This window comes from Lepidochelys kempii, chromosome 8 (assembly GCF_965140265.1).
Source record: "Lepidochelys kempii isolate rLepKem1 chromosome 8, rLepKem1.hap2, whole genome shotgun sequence".
Classification (NCBI taxonomy): domain Eukaryota; kingdom Metazoa; phylum Chordata; order Testudines; family Cheloniidae; genus Lepidochelys; species Lepidochelys kempii.
In genome coordinates this window covers 66,926,750-66,952,059 of record NC_133263.1, presented here as the reverse complement: position 1 = coordinate 66,952,059, position 25,310 = coordinate 66,926,750, and the positions used below count along the sequence as shown (strand labels likewise).

The 25,310-nt window shown below is 39.7% G+C and overlaps 1 protein-coding gene across 9 annotated transcripts in view; it reads right to left on the bottom strand.

Moving 5' to 3' along the window:
* The window catches only part of VAV3 (vav guanine nucleotide exchange factor 3), a 248,586-nt gene that overhangs the window by 91,816 nt on the left and 131,460 nt on the right, over positions 1-25,310 (bottom strand). For all 9 annotated transcript variants that reach the window (XR_012160359.1, XR_012160360.1, XM_073356846.1 and 6 more), the window contains 4 exons: positions 24,898-24,984; positions 24,128-24,213; positions 23,579-23,711; positions 23,082-23,191 (listed from right to left, as the gene is read on the bottom strand). Coding sequence is in view for 7 of the 9 variants with exons in the window: in XM_073356846.1 (XP_073212947.1) it covers positions 23,082-23,191; positions 23,579-23,711; positions 24,128-24,213; positions 24,898-24,984 (416 nt within the window). In the remaining 2 variants the exon portion in view is untranslated. The remainder of the gene's footprint in view (positions 1-23,081; positions 23,192-23,578; positions 23,712-24,127; positions 24,214-24,897; positions 24,985-25,310) is intronic.

Genomic DNA, 25,310 nt, shown 5'->3' with positions numbered 1-25,310 from the left:
ATACCTGGGCTCTGAGCAGTCATATTCCTCCCTTACATACTATGCAACTCCCCCACCTTTTCTGTCCTTCCTGAACAGTTTATATCCATCCATGACAGTACTCCAGTCATGTGAGTTATCCCACCACGTCTCTGTTATTCCAATCACAACATAATTCCTTGACTGTATCAGGACTTCCAGTTCTCCCTGCTTGTTTCCCAGGCTTCTTGCATTTGTGTATAGGCACTTGAGATAACTCACTGTTCGTCCCTCTTTCTCAGTATGAGGCAGGAGCCCTCCCCTCTCGAGCTCTCCTGCTCGTGCTTCCTCCTGGTATCCCACGTCCCCACTTACCTCAGGGCTTTGGTCTCCTTCCCCCAGTGAACCTAGTTTAAAGCCCTCCTCACTAGGTTAGCCAGCCTGCTTGCGAAGATGCTCCTTCCATTGCATATCATGTCTCAGCTTTAAACAACTTCATGAAAGTGAGTTCTTCAAGGTTTGTTTTTAACTCACATAATGGTCTAGATTAGAGGTTCTTTAGATCAACACTTCTGTCTAAATCAAGAATTAGGCCTATCTTCTCTACATCAGATCTGCCCACAGCAATACAAGCTCTCACAGTATTTCCTTTACATAAAAATATACCTCTGGGTTGCAACAACTTTGGCAAGAAGAGTCTCTGAAATCTTGGTTCTTGAAAGACAAAATGCTGTATGCGGCAAATTGCCAGCACTATGATGGGTCCCGCACTTTCTCTTCTTGTGGGGGGGTTCAGGGTGCCGTTTCTTGCCCCTGATCTGGGGTATTAACTGTCCCACTAGTATCCCAGAGAAGGATAGTGGAGATGGAGGGACCCAGGCCCGCCCTCTACTTCGGGTCCCAGCCCAGGGGTCCTAGGGATAGCGACAAACCACTTGAACTAGCAATTCCTTCCCCTGGGCTACTTCCCTCTCCGTCCCTTCAGCTTGTGGGGCTTCCTGCCCTCTCTCTGCTTGGGCCAGGTTTCTCCCAACCCCTTGTGTCTGTGGAGTCTCTCTGCTCTGCACAAGCCAGGTTTCCCTTTACCTAGGGTCCTGGTCTTCTGGTCCACCACAGCACTTCTCCAAACTCTCCTCTGCTTCCCTCCAAACTGTACTCCTTCAAACTGCTCTCTGCTCCAAAACCAAACCACTCTGCTTCAACTCCTCCAACTGTCTGATTGAAGCAGGGAGGTTTTTATCAGTTCACTGGCTTCAGGTGCTCTAATTAATCCATAGCAACCTCTCTTCCCTCTACAGGGAATAAGGCTCTCATCATCCTGGGGCTTACGTATCTCCCCTCTATCACCCTTCTGCTGCCCTCTGGCCATGATGTATCACGTGTCACTGAAGTATATCCAGCCACAGATTAAGTGATTCTAGAAGGGATCATAGGCCACTCAGCACATTGCACAGAGGCCTCCTGTGAGGAAAAAGGCATAAATGAAAAGAGAGGAATACTGTAAAGCTGGAACCTGGTCATCCGTTAATACTTTCTCCAGGCTTGACCTTCACTCCTCTACAGAAACATCCCATGAAGGAAGATACTTCCAAGCAGTAGTTCCAAAATAGATGAATACCAATATATTTTTGAAAAGCGGGATAATTTTTCTTCCGTTTTATCTCTCCCTCACTACTAATTTTTCCTTACTGTTCACGGCACCCTATTTGTCTCTCAATGGAAATGGGACAAGTTCTAGAGCTGGAATTTGTTATTTGGTAATTTCCTTCCTGTGACTGACATTTCCTCCAGTTTACCCACCTGAAATAAGTTCTCAAATGGTGAAATCATGACCCCATTTAAGTTTCAAAGGGGCCAGGATGTCACCCCAAGCAGCTACATGATTGATAGTCTCTTCAAGATTTATATACAGTTAAATTATCCACTACAAAAATTTAGTATTTCCATACAGCATTGGAAGGACTTATCTGGTGTGATGGCAGAAGGGGTATGGCCATGCCCTGAAGTGTCATGGTCAAATACTGCCTCCAATATTTGTAGGAAGAAAGACACAGCCCAACTGTCTCAGATTGGACAAGAGGTCATTTCCAGACAGGAAATCATCATGTAACAAAATTTCTAGTTTAGTTACTGATGCTTTATCAGATGCAATATAAGACAATTAACAATGTAATGGTAAAAATAACGTCGTTCATACCCTGATGACTTAAGGAGGTAAAGTGATCACAGTATGAAAAGCTAACTAAAGATACAGTAACAAATCAGGCAAAAACTGTGGCTAAATAAAAGTTATAAAAACCTGATATATATATTATCCATTGTGTTTTCTGATTTAACAAGGAAAAAACCCCAAAACATCCTTATCTAAACAAAATACAGTTCATCACTAGCTGTGGGTTTGAAAACTCTTTTCCACATATCAATATTCTGCCCAGTCATAACATATTATATTACAGTGAATTATGTAGTCACATGTCACATCAGATGAGACTGAGATAATGTGATATGAGGTACTACAACAGCATATGTCAAGTCACAAATTTCCAAAAGTCTCCTTTTCTAAACTGAAATTTGTTGAATTCTGTTTCTTGACTTCAATGTAGTTCTTTGCTAATGATTTTCAAAATATGTATTGTGTAGTTTTTCAGACATTTGGCATTTGACACGTACTATAATAGCTTAGAGCAGCTGTGGGCAACCTGCAGGCCACAGGCCACACACAGCCCATGGAGGTAATCCGCTGGCGGGCCACCAGACAATTTGTTTACATTTGCACAGCCGCCCACAGCTCCCAGTGGCCACAGTTCACTGTTCGCTGCCATGATACATAGTAAACACCCTAAGTATTCTGATTCTGGAACATTTTTTTTTCTCTCTTTCATTTTTGCCGACTATTCTTAAAACTGTACTTCTTTCTATTCCCTGCTATAACAATAAGGACCCATGGGTGCCAGGTTTGTATAATTATTGGTGGTGCCCAGAACGGTCCAAGCAGAGCCGTCCCGTCCATAGGACAGACTGGGTCAACCGCCCCGGGCCCTGCACTTTGGGGGGCCCCGCACTTCAGGGGACGCATGGTCCAGGGCAGCCTGGGGGATTAGCAGGGGGCCTGGCACTGGCAGCAGCAAGCGATCCAGCCCCAGCCCGCCCCTTCTCCGCCCGCATTTCACCCCTTCCCCCAAGCCCCCGCCCACCTCTTTCTGGCTTCTGCCCCCTCCCCCGAGCGATGCTGGGAGCCAGCAGGGCAGAGCGGGGCAGGCTGGGGCCAGGTTGCTCACTGCTGCCAGGCCCCCTGCTATCCACTCAGGCTGCCATGGACCCCACATTCCCCCTGAAGTGTGGGGGCCCCCCAAAGCACGGAAAGCCCAAACATTGGTGGAGCTGGGGCCACTTTCCTAAATATTGATGGAGCATGGGCACCATGGGCCCATATAACTCACCGCCTATGTAAGGATCTTAACTTTCTGGCATCATAAATCCAAATTTCCACATCCTTCCATTTCCAAGGCATCTCCATCAACCCTAAGCAGCAGGAAGGGGGGCAAAACCCTTAGAGGAGCTTTCACCTTTAAAGCAAATAATTAGTATTTTGCATTCTGGTGCTGTGGAACTGTCGAGGCTATACGCCTACCGCACACTTTGGCCCAAGCCTGCAAACATGTACTTATACAATGGGACTACTCACATAAGTAAAGTTGTTCATCGTTGTGTTTCTAGGATTGAGCCTATTTTACCTCAGGTATCCTTTTTAGCTCAGGATTTGAGCCCTTTCTTCAGCCCAGATATCCTTCTTTCTAAACAGATCTTCTCTGCGGCTTGAGACGTGAGCAGTAAGCACAAATTCTGCTCAGAGTACAAATGAATGTGCCAAGGTTGAGAACCTTAGTTTGAGTTGTATTTGTTATGGAGTATATTTTTAGCTGAGATTGGCCCAAATACCCCAATGCTCTAGGAAAGAGTAGAACCATCTCTAATTCTTCTGATACATCTTCAATAAAATGGTTGATAAAAATACCAAGTGTTGAGTGCAGTGGATTTGGAATTTCAGTGACATAGATTGGGAAATTCTTATTTTTTTTACTTATTATACAGAGAAGCAGTGGTCGTAACATCATGTATGCTTTACAAGTATTTTTCACCAAGTAAAAACCTCTATCAACGGGCAGCACTCAGGAACTATTTTAATGGTTTGAGAACAGACATCAGTGTTGATGCGGTAGCTTTTTGGTGCTTGAAAGGATTTTTCTTTTTCCCTTCTACTTCCCAGTCTAGAATAAGCTGATGGCTATGGTCTGTGGTAGTAACAATGATATCCCAGAACATGGGCAAGTGTGAATGTCATACTCAGTTTCTTAGAAGGATGATGTATTGATACAAACAGAAGAGCAAGAATCATAGCACATGAAAGAATACCCCTCAAAAATTCAGACTAATGGTGAAAACAATTATTTGTATGCATTGCTCTATGAGGGGGAGTGGGAGATAGAATCTGGGATTTATTACATATGCCCCCTCCACCAACAGCAAAGTAACTAGTCAATTCCTTTACAATTCCCTCTATTAGGGAAGAGTCCAGACTAACACAGGTGGAAAGTTCCTCCAGGATAACCTCAATGTTATGCTAAGGTAGGCCATCTCCCTTGACTTCAGGAAGACTTAGTATGAAACTGTTTAATAGGGTGTTAGAGCATCTCCACTGTGAGGTGTCCAACAGTAAGTCCCCCTGCTCTACGTCCTATATAGTATGTCATATGATTACAGAACATTTTACCAGTGACATGAGGTCAGTGTTTTTAAAAGGGGCTCTCACATTTCTCCCTTACTCTGTGAGCTCTATGTAGTAATAGTGCATGTTCTGACAAAGAGAAGTAATGAGCCATGTTTCTAATGTACTCATTTAGACAAGCATGCCCTCTAATACCCACAACAAAAGAAAGAAGTAATATCAATTGATAAACATATTAAACTGCAGCCTCTCGGAATATTTTGTTCCTGAAGAATGTACCGAGTATATAGTATACAACAGAGTGATACTCTCTCTCCCTCTCTCACACACACACCCTTGTAGATTGGTGTGAAGATAATCCACCTTCAGAATATATTTAAAAATGTAACTGGCAATTTGGTGCACTCTAAAGGAAAAATATTACTCGTTTTTAGTCTTCTAAGAGTCCCAGGGATGCCTTCTCCTGCTGGGATGAATTAGCAACATACAGAAAGGGGATGAAACCATAAACAGAGAAATCATCCCAATTCTCATTTCAATCAGCAGCAGAAACCTTCCAAAGGACAACTATGAGTGCCCGAGAGCTCTCTTCAGCACATCGCTGCATTCTACTTCCCAACTTTACTCTTCCACCAGTCTTTGCTTTAATGGCCTTGGGCTGCCCCTCAGTCTTCTTGGTAAAGCCTTTTCTTTCCTAGTGACTTACTGAACATTAGCCTCACTGGGACTAATTCACTGCTACCTGATCAACCCAGGGGACCGTCACATACTTGTCTTGTTATCCTCCCTTGTCATTCAGATAATCTCCTCTCCATCAACCATACAAATAACTATTCCAGGATCAGAATCTCCATTATCTTCTCCAAAGCCTTAGTCTCTGAACAAATCCATTTCTCAGAGTTCTGTACTATCAGCTTCTCAGATATCGCACATGACAAAACCCTCATACCACCAGAGCTTCATGTGTTAAGTCTTTTTGCCAACATCATATTGTGAAATACTGCCACTCTAGAATAATTGTAATTCCAGATAGTGAGTACTACCTGTGCTCCTTGAGCCTTACCTGTCAGGAGAGAAATCAAATGAATAGCCCATACTGTCCTTAACCACCCACATAAAACTCAGTCACTTTCCAAACCATGTTAGAAAGTGTTACATAGCATCAGCCCCCTCAAGCTTCAGCAACCTGAGTTTCTCCCAGCCATCACATTGCCCTAGATTAAGGGTGAGAGAGACTGGAGGTAATGCCATAGGTTATTTAAGCAGCTCAGCACTACTCTGTCAGAGGGACACACTCTAATTTTTCACATGCCTACACAGTATGGAATAAATTATCATCAATACCCACTTCAAAATATCCAGCCATCGCTGAAAGAGAAATTACACCAAATTGATTGATAAACAGGTCTAAAAATACAGTAGTCTAAACATGGTTATGAAAGAAAACTGAGTGAGACCGGAAAACATGCTAACACTTAACATTCAATGCCTAATATAATGTGTTTGTTCTTTTCAGCTATTCCAGTTCATAATCCTTTGTTTCAGTTTTTCATGCAACAAAGATCTCAGAATTATAGATATGTATGTATATATAAAATATAGCTGCTTGAAATACAAATGCAAATGTGAGTATGATGTATTCTTTTCCCAATGGCATGGCAAAGTGGGAGAGTGGGTCAAATACTGAGAATATTCTAATAACCTGGGAGTATGTACTCTGACACTCTAAGCAATTTCTTTAAAAATGCATGCCTAAATGAAAACATTGATACTCAAGTCAATATGAGTTGTTGATGTTCAGGAGCCCAGAAAAATCCAGCCACATATTTAGGTACCTAGCTTTAGGAACCCAAGTTTGAAAATTTCAGGTCCAACAACTTTTCCAAAATGTATGCCACAGTGAAGGTGGTGCAAGAGCTATAACATATCAGCCATGTTATGACATTTCATGGCTTAAATAAGGCCATAATCTGAGATACTATGAACATAAGATGAGAACAGTGTTCTAATAGTGATGGAGTACAGTAGCATTTGGCTTCCGTAGTGGCAATTTAAGTTTTTATTGTCACTTTTAGGTTTATGTTTATTTTCAACAAGAAAAAAATATCAAGTATCTTTCACAATGGGCGGTCAGACTAAACAGATGAATTGTTATTGAATAATTTCTCTAGTATGTTAGGCACAAACATGCTTTTCCTTACCATCAATTTAAACTTCCTCTGCACTAAATCTTATAAATAAATTGCACCAAGAATACTACTAAACTTGCAGCCTTAACACTCCATCTTATATATCTCCAGGATGCACTACCCTAAATATGTAATTCTTATTGATAGCATGACCCAACACGCTAGATAAGGAAAAGTCTGAAGCATATAGTATTCTGGCTTCCCCCACAATGTGAGAATAAGGGCATCAAAATCTCTGTCTTCATTGCTTCAAAAGGTCATGTATCTAAAAATATAAATGCTTATATCCCTATTGCAAAAGTTCTGAAATACTGAAAATGTCTCCAGTCATGTTATATTTCTAGTAGAGACTGCTGAGAAGGAATTTCAGTCTACAGATTTCAATATTAGCATTACAGACTTAAAGATATTTTGTTTGCTACATGTTTGAGATTTTTCTGGATGAGGCTATTAAAATAAGTATTTACAAAAAATAATACAAAGTTATAAAGAAAACTTGCTTCTTTAAGGACTAGACACTAAAGCCCTCATTACAAACAAAGAATATCAGCTGCCTACATATCTGCCATAAAAAGAAATATGGTAAGAAGTATGTAAAGCAACGTGATCTGTCCCTAATTAATCTTGTTAAATTCTTACAGATGTATGAAACAAAATTTCAAAAGGGGAATGACAGAAGTGACAATAACATGATATAATAGTGAAAGAAAGAAGTGAATGTCTTAGAATAGAAAGCACTGGAAGAAAGAAGCCTTTGAACTCTTGTTATAGGTCTGACAGGTTATTAACGACCAAAAGTTACTCTCATCCAACAATTCTCACAGTTTATGAGAAATTAATTGTGGTCCTCAGTCCAGTCTGTGGTGGATAAATGTCCACATCACAATTCATACCTCTGCAGGAGGGCAAAGGAGCAAGACCAGGTACTGAATGGGCATGAAGAAAGTATTATCTCTTATTTTACTTGGGGTTTCAAAACTTATTTACCATTACCATTAATGGTACCAGTTAATATTTTAGTTCAAAGAACTGCTACTCACTGACTGGTTCTCTACTTCTCACACATATTTAAGGGCCATTTCTTTTAACTGCTTCTCTAGCAGTTTTTCAATATTAGCTAGGTTTTGGCAATTAAAACCTGTACAGATTCTCACCTCTCTCAGTCAAGGCCACTGTGGAGGTTTTGCTTAAAACCAACACAAACATTTCAATTAATCTTGAAAAATTGCTTTTCTGGGGCACTTAATTAACAACTCAACTTTTCCCTCCAAGATTCCAAATAACTTCAATCTAATTTATTTTCTTCATAACACAAGGAAAAATTTATTGCAGAACAAAATGGAGAAAGAGGGTATGTCCTTTGGACATTTCTGTGTATCAGATTCCCATGAAGGGAGCAATCACGTCGTACTGCAGAGATCACAATAAATCTAGGTGACAAAACTAAACACAAATACTTCACAATTAAAATTAAATAAATGCAGAAGCAACCCAGAATGACCCAGCATGCATTCTAAGTAGCCACAAATGGAAATAGGATACCAACAAAAACAGCCACTGACCTAGAAATTGTGGAGCAAGTCATTCCTTCTGCTAAGTGGTACTGAGAGAATGAAAGCAGTGTAAACACTGGCCTAATCTAGCCACTACCCACATGGGAGAAAGAAGATGAACCTCAGAGACATCATCCATGCCCCCTCCTTTCTATATGGATAACATGAAGTTGGGACCACTCAAAGTTGTCTACCTCAGTGGGTAGCCTGCACTCATGGGAGACTCAGGGAACCATGCTACTATATGGATAGAAAGACCACAGAAGCTGCAGCATGCCCTCAAATATGGATGACCTACGGCTGGGGATTGGGTTCCCAATAGAACTTTGGGGGCATCTGTGTAATTGGAGGGCTAGGCTCCTGCCCCCCCCCCATACTTGCCTGCAAAGCTCTCTCCTAGAAGGAGATGGTGTGGTGGGATTTTCTGAGGTTGTGTCGACTTTTTTTCCTAGTCAGATTTACAAAGGAGGGTATGATTTAGCTTTGTTTGTTTGTTTTTGTTTTGAAAAACACATATTCCACATCAGCTCCTCCAGTAAATCAGGCTAATTGTTTCAGCAGAAAATACTCTGAAACTAGGGATTGGATTTCAAGAAGTTAATAGATATTTGCATATCAATAAAATCATTGTCAAAAAATATTACATGTTGTTTTAAACTGTTATGCCACTTCACTTGATTAAATCTTGACTGAGGAGAATCATATTTAATACTTGCCAATCAGTGAGCCCTAGTGGCAGATCAAATAAGTATTTATATGAAGTATCAAGCAAGTAGTCTGTGGTGAATTAAAACTGTTTCATGTATTGAAGAAGAAATGCTACAGAGAGTTAAGAAGAACTCATTGCCTTGAACTCTGCTCTACCCCTCAACCTTGTGTCAGACCTTCTCAATTAAGAGCTCTGTTATTGTTCTGCAGTTAGTGTTTTGCTTATGAAAATTTAAAGCACTGTGAATGTTATTGGTGTGAATGATGAATACTGAGTTGGCACACTGAGCATAAACTGCTCAAGCTCAAACATGTGTTTGATATTTGAAGTTGGATATTATTATATCTATACATTTTAGTAGCATATAAAGATCATACAACCTGATATCCAAACACAACAAAACTTTCCATTCCGTTTGGTCTTACTTATTATCTTAATACTAGGTATCCCTGCAAGAAACAAGGCAATTTATCTAGATCTGCACTAGGTGTTTCCCAAGAGCCAAGATTTTCAGAAATGGCTGCCTTATGTTAGGTACCTCAATCATACTTTGGCACCTAAGTAAGTAAAAAGATCTCTTAGAAAATTGTCTAGATAAAGGAAAAAGTTAAAACTAACATTAAAGATGTTCTGAGAATTTCCCTCCACAAAGACAAAGCCATTAAAACCCTGCTGCATATTCATGCACTGAAGATCCTACCAAGACCAGTCCATAAAGTGTTGAGGCAATCACAGGTGACAGTGGCTGATATCTGAATCTAACCAAGCTGCTGAAAGAAGCGCACCTTCCACCTTTAGTAAGACTACAGAGAGAGAAGGGCATAAATCTCTTTGAATGGAGCCATCAGCACACAGTTCACTCAACACAGCTCTGCCTGTTCAAGCAGACATTTCTACAAGCAAGCAAGCAAGCAAACAGCATCAGCAACAAGACACCTCAGAAGAATAAAAGAAGCTACAATACAGCATTAAAAGAAGCAACCTTACAGCCCAGCGTGGTTTCTACAACATTATAACATCACTGAGACTTCATCACCGGTTAGACAGTGTTCGCAAAAACACTGCCAACAGAATAGATTTAATTTTTTCTTTTTATCATTGTACTGGAATATTGAAATACTATTGCAATTTAAGATATTTACAGATTCTCCAGATGGTTTAGATTACTGCTGAAGAGGAGACAACATTTAATCTTGTTAAACACAAAGAAATAGTGTAAGATTCTTCATATTAATTAATTTGCTCAAGCCTTCTCCTTGAAGGGCTTCTTTTAAATAACTGAGGTAAAACTTTATTTGCTTTCATAGGACTAGTTAAGATTACTAACCACTGCCCACTTATTAACTGTTTAAGTAATCCATATTAAACCAAACAGGATCCACCAACCCTTAAACAAAATTCCACTGCCCATCTATAAACCATCTCAGCTATCTATGTTACGCTGAGACAAGACTCACTATGGATTCTGGGAATAACATACTTTCATTTTAGTTTACCTAGAGAAGAGCATCCCCACCAGCACAGACACACTCTCAAAGGTAGGATTCCTGCTGAAAGCTCTCCACAGACAGACAGAATAGACTGTGATTGAAGTAACCATTGTTTATTATTTGTATCTGTTTTCAATTGTACTTATTTTTACTCCCACACCCCTTTCTTTAATAATCAAATAGTAATTGTGATTAATTTGCTGGTCTTTAACCCTGGTGTCCACTTAGGCATGGAAAGAACCCCATGTGACTAAAATAGTGAGAGTCAAATTCCCAGATTGCTTCAAGAGAGACAATTATTAAGATCTGGCCTCCCATTTCTTGTTTTTCTAGACCAGGGGTTCTCAACCTTTTTCCTTCTAAGTCTCCCCCCCCACCTCCCACCCCCACATGCTATCCACGGCCCACCTGTACCACAAGTGTTTTCCTGCATATCTAGTAGATTAAAAGCTGTATTAAATTGACAGTTATACAGTTAAACCCACACACCTATGTAATATAAAAAAGAAAAGGATAATATAGGTACAAAATAAAAGAAGTAAATATTATGGTCAAATATTAATATGTCTGAGCCCCGCCGCCCAGGACTGAAGCCAAAGCCAAAGCCCAAGCCCTAGCCCTGCCACCCGGATCCCCCTGTGGCATAGGGCAGCAGGCAATTGTCCTGCTTGTTACCCCCTAACTACACCAGCCCTGCTGAAGTCAATAGGTTTCAGCATATCATGCAGGAAAATTAACATGCTCTCCAATTCTAAAAAAAAAAAAAAAAAGTGTCCAAATAGTGCAAGGTGAAACAGTTTTTATTTTTTCTATGCTGTCTGGTTTATTTTGGCAGACTCCCTGAAATCTTCTCAGGGTCCCCCGGAGGCCACTGACCCCCAGTTGAGAACCACAGCTCTAGACTACATTTTCAGTAATTTTGGGGATAAAATTACGTGCAACTCAACAACTTAAAACACCTCTTTCTTCCCCACAGTTTTCGTTAGTAAAACTTACATGTAGCTTGAGTTCAGGTAATTTAGGGTCATCTCCTGAATTTTTCATTTTGAAGAAATAACCCTGCCCCTTTTTACATTATTGGTGTGGGACCAGCAGAAACACTAGGTACACCAGGAACTTCCTGAAGACAAGAGGATGCAGATCCTTCCAAGAATCATCATCCTTAAGAAAACTTAGGGTGTGGGGAAGGAAGGCACACTATGTCCATTTACAACCCCTATTACCTTGCCCCAAAAATTCCAGGAGGCCATGCATCCACAAAACTGACAAACCTGGAAATGCCAGGCAAGCAGATGGTGCTATGGGGCACAGGAGGGAAGTACTGTTCAGGACTGGATAGCAGGCAGTGAAGCCAACATGAGCTCCTCCCTTTTTCCACAGCAGGTAGCTACAGCCTGGGCCACTTTAATCCCTCTATTCTGCCACTGGGAAGACTGTCTTTCTGTGGTCCCTCCTCTACCCCCATTGAGTCCTGTTTTTTCAAATAAAGTACCATTTGTGGTACATTAGCTGTAATGCATGATCCAGATTAATAACATTCCTACCTACAGAGGTAAATAACACAATTCCTTCTTCCTTTTCATACCACTTCAGGAAACAGGCAGGATATCAAGGAAATCCAGACAGGCATGTTTGTGTTTTGCTTTGGTAAACTAAGTGAACTTAGATCCAGATTGTTAAAAGTGAAATACTTCTCCAGACTGTTTGGAAAATGCAGTATGTACTTAAAGCTTTTAAAATGCATTGATAGCAACAGCTTTAATTTAGTATGTCAGTGTTCAATATGTCACAGCTCAAATAGTCTCTCAGAAGGAGTTTTAATGCATATGCATTATTAATGCAGTATCTGAAGGAGCAGATCTATCTGAGTTGGCTTTGACCAATAAGTCATTAGTCACAGAGCATAAAGCAAATTTGGGAAATGGAGATATAATAATAGATAAGAGAACCATTTTCATTTACCCTGTCTCTAGAACTAGTTTAAAAAACTAACCATAAAAAAACCACTCTACGTAACCAATGGACTATATCCATGCATTATGGAGCTTTCTTAGTTTAAAATGTAGGTGTGTGCTTATGCAAGATGTGATGCACATATTTATCATGTTTGTGTGTCAATGAATCTCCGGATTGTTTTCTTCCATTCAGATGGACTGTTCTGGCTTTCTTGTGTTAGAGAACAACAGCTGGTGTCCAAATTAAAGAATGAGTTTTCAAAACCAGCAAACTAGATCATACCTCTGCTGCAGCACAAACTACTAAAGAACCTATTAACAACCCCAAAAACTGGATACAGCACTGTTAAAATTAAAAGCACAACATTCAGCAACTCTCTTTCATGAGAGACAGAGCTTTCAAATATTTAAAAATGCTGCCCAAAATGAGAGATTTAAGATAGCTCAATGAAATATTTGATTCTTCCTAGGACAAAAACAGTTTAACATCCAGTTTTAGGCTTATTTGGAACAAGATTCCATAGCCTTGTGAAACTGTTAATATACTAAGTGGGTCCTGAATAAAAACATAAACATACATTTATTTTGGACTCATATTAATACTACACATGGGGAAGACTGGCCCATCATATACCCTAATCACTACAAATGTTCAATACAGCACTTATAATTCAACACCTAAAGTTCCTCACCACAAAGAGCATTTGATGATCTTAGCATATAGGATTCCATGGATTTGGAGAATGTTAAAGAGAACAATGTTACATGAAGTACTGCAATATTCTTTGGCTCTATACATCTTGGAACCTGGGCAGCACTGTTTTATACAGCATATTTCTTAATGACTTGAAAGAAGGTTTGAATAGTGAAGCTGAAGTTTGCTGATGGCAAAATTTACAGTAGATTAGGTAGCGAGAAAGGCAATGAGAAACTACAAAAAGACCTAATGAAATTAGCAAACTAGACATCATGATGACAGATGAAATTCAGCACAGACGAGAGGCAAGATTTTGCATGTTGTAGTTACACTGATGGGTTCTGAGTTGCTAACTCAATGTGTAAATCTAGTATGCAGCTGTAGCCTTTCAAGGAAAATATCTAGATGTCACTGTGAACACTTCAATAAAGACATCTGCTTAGTGCACAGTGGGGGCAAAGAATGAAAATATGTTTTGCATTAAGAAGGGAACACTGAATAGCATAGAAAATGTAATGCCAATATAAATCAATATTGCACATCCCTGCCTTGCTACCACTGTGTAGCTGATCCCTGTGGGTGGAGTAGGCCCATCACCCCTGGATCATATCAGGTGAGTCCAGTCCATTCAATTAACGGGCTCTGGGCTATAATTGGAATAGACTACCAACAGAGGTTGCAGAATACCAGCCCTTGGAGGACAGGTTAGACAAACACCTGTCAGGGATGGGCTAGGTTTATTTAATCTCACCTCAGTGTAGGGGATGGACTAGATGACCTCTCGAGGCCCCTTCCAACCCTACATGATTCAGCCTATGATTCTATGAATACAAGAGGATAACTTGATAAAATTATAAAGAAAAGCACCTTTAAGTCTGATAAAAAGGGGAAAACATTTTAAGTGAAGCACAGTTAACGTTTGGAATTCATTGCCACAGGATTTTGTGAAGAAATTAGCTTGTAAGAATAAGAAAGGCATCTGCAGTAGAATTAGCTAGAATAAAGCTGAAAGAGCCATCAACTCTCCTGCTTTGTAGCACAAACTTCATACTGATAGATAACAAGAAGGAATCTTAACTCTGAATGTTGTATTCTTTTGCATAATTATTATGTGCATCATGGGGAATTCAACATTTCCACTGAATCAACTAGCACTAGTCACTATTGGAGGAAGGATAATGAACTAGATGGGAAGTCGGTGTGTTCTAGAAAAATAATGCCCTCACACTTCTACAATTAGTTTTTTTAAAATAGCTTTATAAGCATAACAAGAAACAGTGGACCTGATCTCTAGGGTCAAAGCTCACAATTATTACTTTTACTATACTTACATTGTAGGTCATTAACTTAAGGTGGAGGAGTGTAATAATTTGGGTGAACACAGTATCAGCAGTTTCTCAGATATGTAATGCCTTTCCATTAACATCTACATTATTAGGCATGCTGAAGATTGCATATAGCCTACCACTTCCTGTATACTAAACACTTTTCATAGCACTTTTTCTTTTAAAAACAACAGTATACATTAAACTACATAGCTATAATCTAAACCAAAATTACTAATACAGCTTCAAAAACAAAACACCAACTGACCAGATTTATTACAACTGCTTTTAAGGAACACAACTTTGTTGAAACAACATTGACACTGCACCCCATACTCGTCATAGTAATATTAAAATATGATTATGGCATAATTATGATAATTTTGTACAAGATAAGTTATGTGAGGTGTCACTGGGAAAATTATGATTTTCTGAATAGGATTATCCTATTTGTATGTCTGTATCATTTTTGTATCTGAAGTTATGAATATTGATTAGGGATCTGTATTTCAAATGGGCTTACTCTGGAAAACACCCACAGCCAGCCTTTCAGGTACAACAATGAAGAAGCCAGACGGGGCTGATAGCCCATCAGCAAAGACAATGGACTATGGAATAGTTTAACATTCCTGTGGGCATTTTGGTCACCCTGTAAACAACGGCTGCTATAACACTGCAAGGGCATGGGACCAGACCACATGACTCTGGACTCCATCTTGGGACATCAGTATTTTTCTACAAACTGTTCTGGGAACCAAGTTTTGAAACAAAGGGGTCCCACCATATTCTAAAACTATATAAGGCAGGAACTGACATCATCTGTTTTTTTTCACTCCCCACACAAGACGACACCTGGAAACACCTGAGGAAAAAAGACTGAACTCTGGGAAGTGCTGGATACAGGCTAAAGGGATTTTTTCATGAAGACCTATGTATGAAGACCTGAGAAACCCAAGCTGTAAAGATAATGCAGCTTGTGCCTTAAGAATCTACAAATCTGCCAGTACCATCAGTTAGGGTGAGAATCTGCTAATTCATATCCAATCTATGTAGTATATTAAGCTTAGTTTGCATTTTTCTTTATTTGCTAGGTAATCTGCTTTGATCTGTTTGCTATCCGTTATAATCACTTAAAATCTATCTTTTGTAGTGAATACATTTATTTTATGTTTTAATCTAAACCAGTGAGTTTGGAGTGAAGTGTGTGGGAATCTTAGCTCAGAGAGGCTGTTGCACATTCCTCTCCACATGGGGCAGGGTGCAGGGAAGACTTTTTGAGTTTACGCTGTACTGTTCCCTGTGCACCACAAGATGGCATAATTTTGGGTTTATGCTCCGGGGCCTGGGGGAGGTGCCTGGGGAGCTGACACTTACCTGAGCTTTAGCCTTTCTATTGTTGGTTCATGCAGCGGCTAGTCAAAGAGCCTGCATGTAACTGCAGCTGGGTGTGTCCTTACCTGTGGTAATGTTGGAAGAAGTGTAAGACCGAGAGCATGTCTGCAGCTTGTCACAGCAGGATAGTGAGAGGGAGCCCAAGCTCGTGGGTCAGAGGGCTCAGTGGTACCCCAATTCCAGGTGGCACCCCGGGGAGAACTCATCACACAACATATGGTTTTGTTCTCCCCTTATGCATGCACAATTCCCATTAATATCAATGAGAGTTAAGCAGATATATAGAGAGAACCCATATCCCCTCAAAATGGACAAGCTACTGTTAAAAGCAGATCTGTCATAAATATAAAGGCAAGGGTAACCACCTTTCTGTCCACAGTGCTGTAAAATTCCTCCTGGCCAGAGGCAAAACCCTTTCACCTGTAAAGGGTTAAGAAGCTAAGATAACCTCACTGGCACCTGACCAAAATGACCAATGAGGAGACAAGATACTTTCAAAGCTGGAGGGGGGGGAGGAGGGTCTGTCTGTCTGTGTGATGCTTTTGCCAGGAACAGATCAGGAATGCAGCTCAGAACTCCTGTAAAAAGTTAAAAGAAAAGGAGTACTTGTGGCACCTTAGAGACTAACAAATTTATTTGACATAAGCTTTCGTGAGCTACAGCTCACTTCATTGGAAGTAATCTAGCTAGAAATGTGTTAGATTTCTTTTGTTTAATGGCTGATAAAATAGCTGTGCTGAATGGAATATATATTCCTGTTTTTGTGTCTTTTTGTAACTTAAGGTTTTGCCTAGAGGGATTCTCTATGCTTTGAATCTGATTACCCTGTAAAGTATTTACCATCCTGATTTTTACAGAGGTGATTGTTTTACTTTTTCTTTAATTCAAATTCTTCTTTTAAGAACCTGATTGCTTTTTCATTGTTCTTAAGATCCAAGGGTTTGGGTCTGTGTTCACCTGGACAAACTGGTGAGGATTTTTAATCAAGCCTTCCCCAGGAAAGGGGGTGTAGGGCTTGGGGGGATATTTTGTGGGGAAGACATCTCCAAGTGAGCTCTTTCCCTGTTCTTTAACACGCTTGGTGGTGGCAGCATAGGGTTCAAGGACAAGGCAAAGTTTGTACCTCGAGGAAGTTTTTAACCTAAGCTGGTAAGAATAAGCTTAGGGGGTCTTTCATGCAGGTCCTCACATCTGTACCTTAGAGTTCAGAGTGGGGAAGGAACCTTGACAACATTGGACTACTCTTTGCCAGTTACATTTATTCATGTGGAACACACTCACAAACTCATCATGCATGTTAGTCTAACAAAAGTTCCAGCTTTAGGAGACCAATTGTGATTTTTAGTGTGTTGCCCTAGTTGCCCACTTCCTTCTAATGCTGCCAAGAAGATCCAGCACCCTGAACTAACTGACAATTTTGAAAGGTTGTACACAATACATTAGATTCAAGGCCAATTGAGTCAGCCTCAATTTTGGAGATTAGTGTGAATAGGTCAACAGCATCAAATTTAGTGCTGAGGTGTTGCAGTTTATCATGTCACTGAGGATGTACAGCATATGTACTAGCTCTCTTATGAAAAATCCTTAGGAAATTCTTAGTGGTAATAAAAGTTTAGGTGCACAGATTTTAGCCATTTTTCTAAGCAAAATAATAGTCTCAGATTAACAACAAATACAGACACAGTGACAGGAGAACTGCCACATAAATGGAAATAGTTAAAAATATCTTAAATGTATTTTGTATCTTCTTGTAGCAGTACCCATTGCTCTCAAGCTTCCCCCACCACAAGATGACCTGTCATATTACCGTAGATCAGGCCTAGAGTTTGGACTATCTTCATGGAGATAAAAAGTATTCCCAATTTTCTACGTAAAGAGCTGTTCTAATCTGAAAAGTGACCATGCGGGGTTCCATGTTTATTTTTTCCCAATCTTTTCCAGATCATCCGCTCATTTTCTTCCAGTCTTGCAAACTCAGCCTAGGTTTCTGAGAGACAAGTTGGGTTCTTTCCATTACATATTTCATGAGTAATGTCAGGCTCTGCACATCAAGGGCCAAATTCTGATCTCAGTTACACCAGTATAGATCAGGATTAATTCTACTGACACTTCATAAACTTTCTATTGACAAGCCCTAAGTATACTGAATGTGCTTATTCCAATATAGGTTATTCTGACTTGGGAAGCAAAATAAGGTATACCAATATAAGGGACCTTTTGTGTTAGTACCTCTGCCTCTATGCTAAAAATAAATATTTTAGGTTTTTTTTTTAAACCACACCCTGAATGGACAGTTATATCAGTAAAACTTTTCTAGCGTAGACTGGGCCCTATTCTTAATTTAAACTGATGTAAATGAGATCTGAATTTGCTCACAAATTAGGTTCTTTAGTAACACCTGGGCAGCCCTAGCTTCATTCAGGAAGCTTCTCAGACAGCAGTGGGTTTGCATAGATATAACTGAGTGGAACATAGTAAAATCCTATTTCTGATGCACAGGAAAGAATCCAGCTCATTCCTTTTCAGCTGTGTTGATTTTGCAGTCCTAACAAAAGTGCTAAATACGTAGTTATGTTTTGCCTGTTAAGTCAGCAATTACAATTCTGAATGTGCTGAAGAAACTGTCATTTTACCACAAAAAGAAAAGGAGTACTTGTGGCACCTTAGAGACTAACCAATTTATTTGAGCATGAGCTTTTGTGAGCTACAGCTCACTTCATCGGATTCATTTTACCACAGTAATTTTTCAGAACAGAATTATACTTTAATAGACACCTTATAGAGTAGGAAATACAACTGAAAAAACAGACTCACCATACAATATGGAAAAACAATGGGGTTAGTTTATTTCAGGGGTTTTCAAACTTTTGTACTTGTGACCCTTTCACACAGAAAGCCTCTGAGTGCGACCCCCTTATAAATTAAAAATGCGTTTTTATATATTTAACACCGTTATAAATGCTGGAGGTGAAGTGAGGCTTGGGGTGGAGGCTGACAGCTCGCGACCCCCCCCCCCATGTAATAACCTCATGACCCCTTGAGGGGTCAAAATCCCCAGTTTGAGAACCCCTGGTTTATTCCCAAAGGCAGACTCCATGCTTCAGCATTTATAATCTCATTAGCACACTACATGCTGAGGTAACTCATGGGAGCGGGAAATCAAGGGAGTGCCACTTTTGGGAGATATTCTATAAAGCCAAAACCCACAAATAACAAAAAAATAAAAAGGTATGAGATTTCAAAATTGATTAAATGCTGCAAGTTTTTAAATCTAGTGAGTTTTAGTGGTTATACAAATAAGGAAGCAATAATACTGGCTAGAGCAAAGAATGTCACTATGCAAGGTTACAATTCAGTTCTGCTAATACAACTCAGCCCTGACCTGCAGTAACCCTACTATTCCAGCCCTGTGTTGCTCTAGATTACGACTGCCAATCATGTTAAATTGTGTTGTGGGTTTATGAGGTGGACAAATATCCATAAGGGACCAGGCTGAGACCAACAAATCTCATTTTCACTGGTGACCTAGGCCAGAAGTGAACCCAGGTGAAAAATTATTGTATTAACTCATTGAACTTCCAAGCCCTGTGTTCTGATCATTTATGATAATCAGGAACAATAAATTACCTTTCCCAAAGCACTATTATGAGTAGCGCTATGCCTTAGCTGACACCTACCATTTTTATAAGTACGGTAAGTGTGATTGCATTAGCTCATCATACACAGAGAGAGAAACAGGATAATTTGAAGATATGAAAACACCAAAACTTTCATGCAAACACTGGCCAAAATTAAAGAAGTCCATGCACAGCATCAAATACACTGGCATTTAAAGTGCAGTCATTGTTATCTTTAGTTGAATCACAATATGAGGGTGCTGGAGATCAGGATTAACATGGCTGCAAAGAAATTTGGGAAGAGGTAAGGGAGAGAAAGGGAGCATAAAAAACACAGATTGGGGATGAAGGTCTGGGGATGGGATGGGAGGGAGGGTCACAGGAAAATGCGGCATGGAACCTGTTTCCCAGTATCAGCAGGAAAAACAACGGGGAGTCCTTGTGGCACCTTACAGACTAACAAAATTTATTTGGGCATAAGCTTAAGTGGGCTAAAACCCACTTCATCAGATGCATGGAGTGGAAGATACAGTAGAGAGGTATAAATACACAGCAGATGAAAAGACTGGAGTTGCCTTACCAAGTGGGGGGTCAGTGCTAACGAGCCAATTCAATTAAGGCAGAAGTGGGCTAATCTCAACAGTTGACAAGAAGGGAGGAAAAATCACTTTTGTAGTGCTAATAAGTTCAATGTAACCAAGGTGGTCCATTTCAAACAGTTGACAAGAAGATACGAGTATCAGCAGGGGGAAAAATTAGTTTTTGTAGTGACCCATCCATTCCCAGTCTTTATTCAGGCCTAATTTGATGATATCCAGTTTTCAAATTAATTCCAGTTCTGCAGTTTCTCACTGGAGTCTGTTTTTGAAGTTTTTTCATTGAAGAATTGCCACTTTTAAGTCTGTTATTGAGTGTCCAGGGAGATTGAAGTGTTCTCCTACTGGTTTTTGAATGTTATAATTCTTGATGTTAGATTTGTGTCCATTTATTCTTTTGTGTAGAGACTGTCCGTTCTGGCCAATGTACATGGCAGAGGGGCATTTCTGGCACATGATGGCATATATCACACTGGTAGATGTGCAGATGAACGAGCCCCTGATGGTGTGGCTGATGTGGTTAGGTCCTATGATGGTGTCCCTTGAATAGATATGCGGACAGAGTTGGCACCAGGGTTTGTTGTAGGGTTTGGTTCCTGTGTTAGTGTTTTTGTTGTGTGGTGTGTGGTTGCTGGTGAGTATTTGCTTCAGGTTGGGGGGCTGGCTGTAAGCAAGGACCGGACTGTCTCCCAAGGTCTGTGAGAGTGAGGAATCGTCCTTCAGGATAGTTTGTAGATCCTTGAAGATGCGCTGGAGTCGTTTTAGTTGGGGGCTGTAGTTGATGGCTAGTGGCTTTCTGTTACTTTCTTAGTTGGGCCTGTCCTGTAGTAGATGACTTCTGGGTACCCTTCTGGCTCTGTCAATCTGTTTCTTCACTTCAGCAGGTGGGTATTGTAGTTTTAAGAACGCTTGATAGAGATCCTATAGGTGTTTGTCTCTGTCTGAGGGACTGAAACAAATGCGGTTGTATCTTAGAGCTTGGCTGTAGACAATGGATCATGTGATGTGGTCTGGATGAAAGCTGGAGGCATGTGGGTAAGTATAGCAGTCAGTGGGTTTCCGGTATAGGGTGGTGTTTATATGACCATCGCTTATTTGCACTGTAGTGTCTAGGAAGTGGATCTCTTGTGTGGACTGAGATTGATGGTCGGGTGGAAATTGTTGAAATCCTGGTGGAATTCCTCAAGGCCCTCCTTTCCATGGGTCCAGATGATGAAGATGTCATCAATGTAGCACAAGTAGAATAGGGGGCGTTAGAACAATGCCTCCTCGGGTCTCATCCCCTAAATCAGCCATAAAAATGTTGGCATACTGTGAGGCCATGCGGGTACCCACAGCAGGGTGCCTCTGTGGCAGGCAAAAGGAGGGACATATGGTTTTGGGGGAGGACACTGGTAGAAATAGGATGAAGAGGGTGCAGGGAATCCCAATAGCACAGAGAAAGTGAACAGGGAGAGGGGACAGGAAAAAGGCATGCAGGGAACCAGGAAAAGTTCTGGGACAAGGCTGTAGGTATGTTCCTCAGGATGGATGTGTGTGGGGGAGGCTGTTTTACTGCTTTGATTTATTAGCCGGCTGAGCTAACCATTATTTGTATAATTATGGCAGGGTGGGCATTATTTTCAATTATAAGTCTAATTAATTAGGATGTTGGGGGCTTTTAATAGGGATATTTCTTTATATTTAGATAACAATAAAAGTATCAACAATGACAGCATAGGAGGTATATGCAGGGAACCAGAGAGACATGGCCCCAGAGCTTAGTTTTCAATGTAGTTGGCCGATTAAAAGCCTCTCCGCTCCCCACCTATCACACCCAGGAACAACTCCCACTAGCAGATATACTCCTACGGATTTGATAATGTCAGCAGGAAGGGAAACCATATTTGGTGGGACTCAGAACATATGGCAGAGTAAGGCTCTCTTCCTGCATACCTTCTATGCTACCCCAATTTAAACTCTTGGCTCTCATTAAAAGAAAAAAGGGAAAATATTAAACAAAAAATATATTTAACAGGAATTAAGGTTGTAAGTGTGTTTCAATGGAGTGCAGCTAACGACATCCATTTCATTCAACCAAAAATTCATATAAGTGATAACCTGTCTTTAATTTCACCACTCTTAGATGGGAATATTCCTCTGCACCCTCCTCTTTTAAAAAAAAAAAAAATAACGCAGTGACTGTCTCTTTTCCACCTGATTTATTTGTTCCTGTGTTTTAAATTTAATCAGAATACTTTCAGTATCAATACCCATGTTTGTTTTTCCAACAGAATCGGAAATAAAAATAAAGCTGAAAGCACATAACTATAATGTAATCTGCAGTGCTATATTCTGACATATTACTTTCTGAGAAGTCTAACACATTCATGCTATTTTTTTACATTAGAAAAACACACACACACACACACACGATGTCAAGCAATGGAAATCAAACTTAATAAACCAAGCAACCTGATCCAAATGCTACATAATAAATTAGTTTAAAGCCACTAGGAAAAAAGCCAACATCCCCATATCTCTTAAAATGTATTTCAATGTACCAAGAAATAAAGATGGAAAAATCAGTCACCATTATGTTAAATATTTATTGCTAAAACAATTAATATTTTCCCTAGGTGTTTCAGACTGTATTAGTAAAACAATCTTACCAGCTATGCTGGAAAGCAACACATAGCTTAGAGTGCCCTCTATCTTTTCCTAGAAGTGTTTCAGAGGAATACTCTTACATTGTAGATGTCAGCTATGAGTTCTGTTTTCAAAAATGCAGATAAAAGAGTATCCTGGTGTGTGCAGAATTATTGTTATAATTTAAAATGCATATTAAAGCATTGGTTAAGGAAATGTTTACATAACAGAAAAATATATACTTACAATGCCATTTCAAACTGCTCAAGCCACTTTTTCTTCAAATCTTTAGTTTTGCAATAAAATTCCAAACCATTTTGTCCTTGTATGTGGATGAGGTAGAAGCCATAAGACCACTGTGTGAAAGGTATGGCAATTCACTGATTAACAATTTAATATTCAGACAGAAAGAAGACAATATTTTTATATTCATCGTATAACACCAACCCTGAGTTCGGAAAAATGGAGGTCATACCATTTTGCAGCTCTGTTCAGTTTAATAATGGCTCATTCATATCTCTTCATTACATCAGAAATTAACATAGTTGAAGCCCTTTAATAGTCATCTACTTTAAACCACAATGTCCAGTGTGTTTTTGATACTATATGGCTTTGACATTTAAAAAAAAATACACAAATCGCTGAAGTGTGGTTACAGAATATTTCATATACTCAAGGTCTATGGATCTCAAATATTTAATAGTGGCGTATATTTTGTATGTAGTAGTATTATAAACATTTACCTTTTTAGTTTCTTTATCAGTGGTGGGATTATTTGTGATTTTGTACTTTTGAAGATCTATTATTTCCTTCATTTCATAATTATCACCTCGCCGTTTGCACACAATTACAGCTAAATCAAATAAGAAGATATGCCTATGAAAACATAATATATAAAGGGTTAAAAAACTTGTCTGTATGCCAATTCACTAATCCTTTTAAAATAATACACTATTATATAAAAACATTGCACGGAGCACTTATGATTTTGAAACTTAGCAATTAAACTATTGGGTAACAAAACATGAACCACTTAAAGTACTTTTGCAAGAGGTGCATAGGGATTTAGATATTAATGTAATGGCTAACTTCTCTTGAACCACTTTGAAAATTTACTTCCTTGACATTAATATTAATAGGAGCTATGTGTGTACAATGAAAGGAGGATGTATGCAGAAGAATTCCTGAGCTGACACCAAATTTCACAGGCAGATGCCATGCTGTATTTTACAAGCATTTATCTAATACCAATTCTGACTTTAGCAACTCAAGTACTGTATCTATATTCTCACCTGTCTTGCCTTGCACGTTTGTCTAATGTAGTTATCCTTATTTCACCATCACCTTGTGGTCTTCCATACATTAAGAGAGAATGGTTCTAAAAACAAAAAAAGGAAATAAATTCATTATTTAACATATATGCCAGCAGAAGAGTTAAGATAATATCTGACATTCAAGTGTCAGTTGGTCATTATACTACAAAGCAAGATTCTCCAAGAGTCAAAAAGAACTTGGCACCTTTTGGTCCTACTAAGGATGATAAGGCATAAATAAACTCCTTTTATTCCACCCACCAAGGGACCTGGGGCATCGTGCAACAAAACTGATTTAGCTGCATGCATCTAAGGCAGTGGTTCCCAAACTTGTTCCGCTGCTTGTGCAGGGAAAGGGAGTTGCTGGAAGCGGCATGGGTCAAGAGACATACTGGCCACTGCTTCCAGAAGCTCCCATTGGCCTGGAGCAGCGAACTGCGACCACAGGGAGCCGCGATCGGATGAACCTGTGGACGCGGTAGGTAAACAAACCAGCGTGGCCCGCCAGGGGCTTTCCCTGCACAAGCGGCAGAACAAGTTTGGGAACCACTGATCTAAGGAAATGGAGAGGAAGTCACTGTATACAGATATCATTCCAGGCCAGCCAAAAGAACACCACATACACATACCTGAATTTTACCCAGGTTTCTAGCATTATATAAGATGATAGGGAGCAGTAGATATCAGTAAAGTAGAACAATGGTGAAAAGCTGGAATAAACAAGGGTGTAAATATAGCCTATCACATACCAAATTCTCTATTGATAACTGAAACTGTTTAATTTCACGGAGGGATTCATTATCTCTCTTCACTTCATTTACATATTGAGCCAAGTCCTAAAGCATAAAAAAAAGGAGGGGGGAATATTTCAGTCAGAAAAATTCCAATACATTATTTTAAGCAACTGTATTTATCTTCCTTATTTTGCCTAATCTGCACAATAAGACTTTTTAAAAGTTATTTTAAGTGTTCAGAAGTTGCTGATATACACACCTAAGTATGCAAGCTTTAAAAAAACTGTCTATTAAAGCTGGGCAGAAAACGATATTCTCATCCTGTTAAAATTTTGAGAATTCAAAAAATATTCACATTCTGCGTAGAGGAAATCTAGATCTTTGAAATTTTTTGACAAAAGAAAAAAAAGACTCCCGGAATGGCCAAC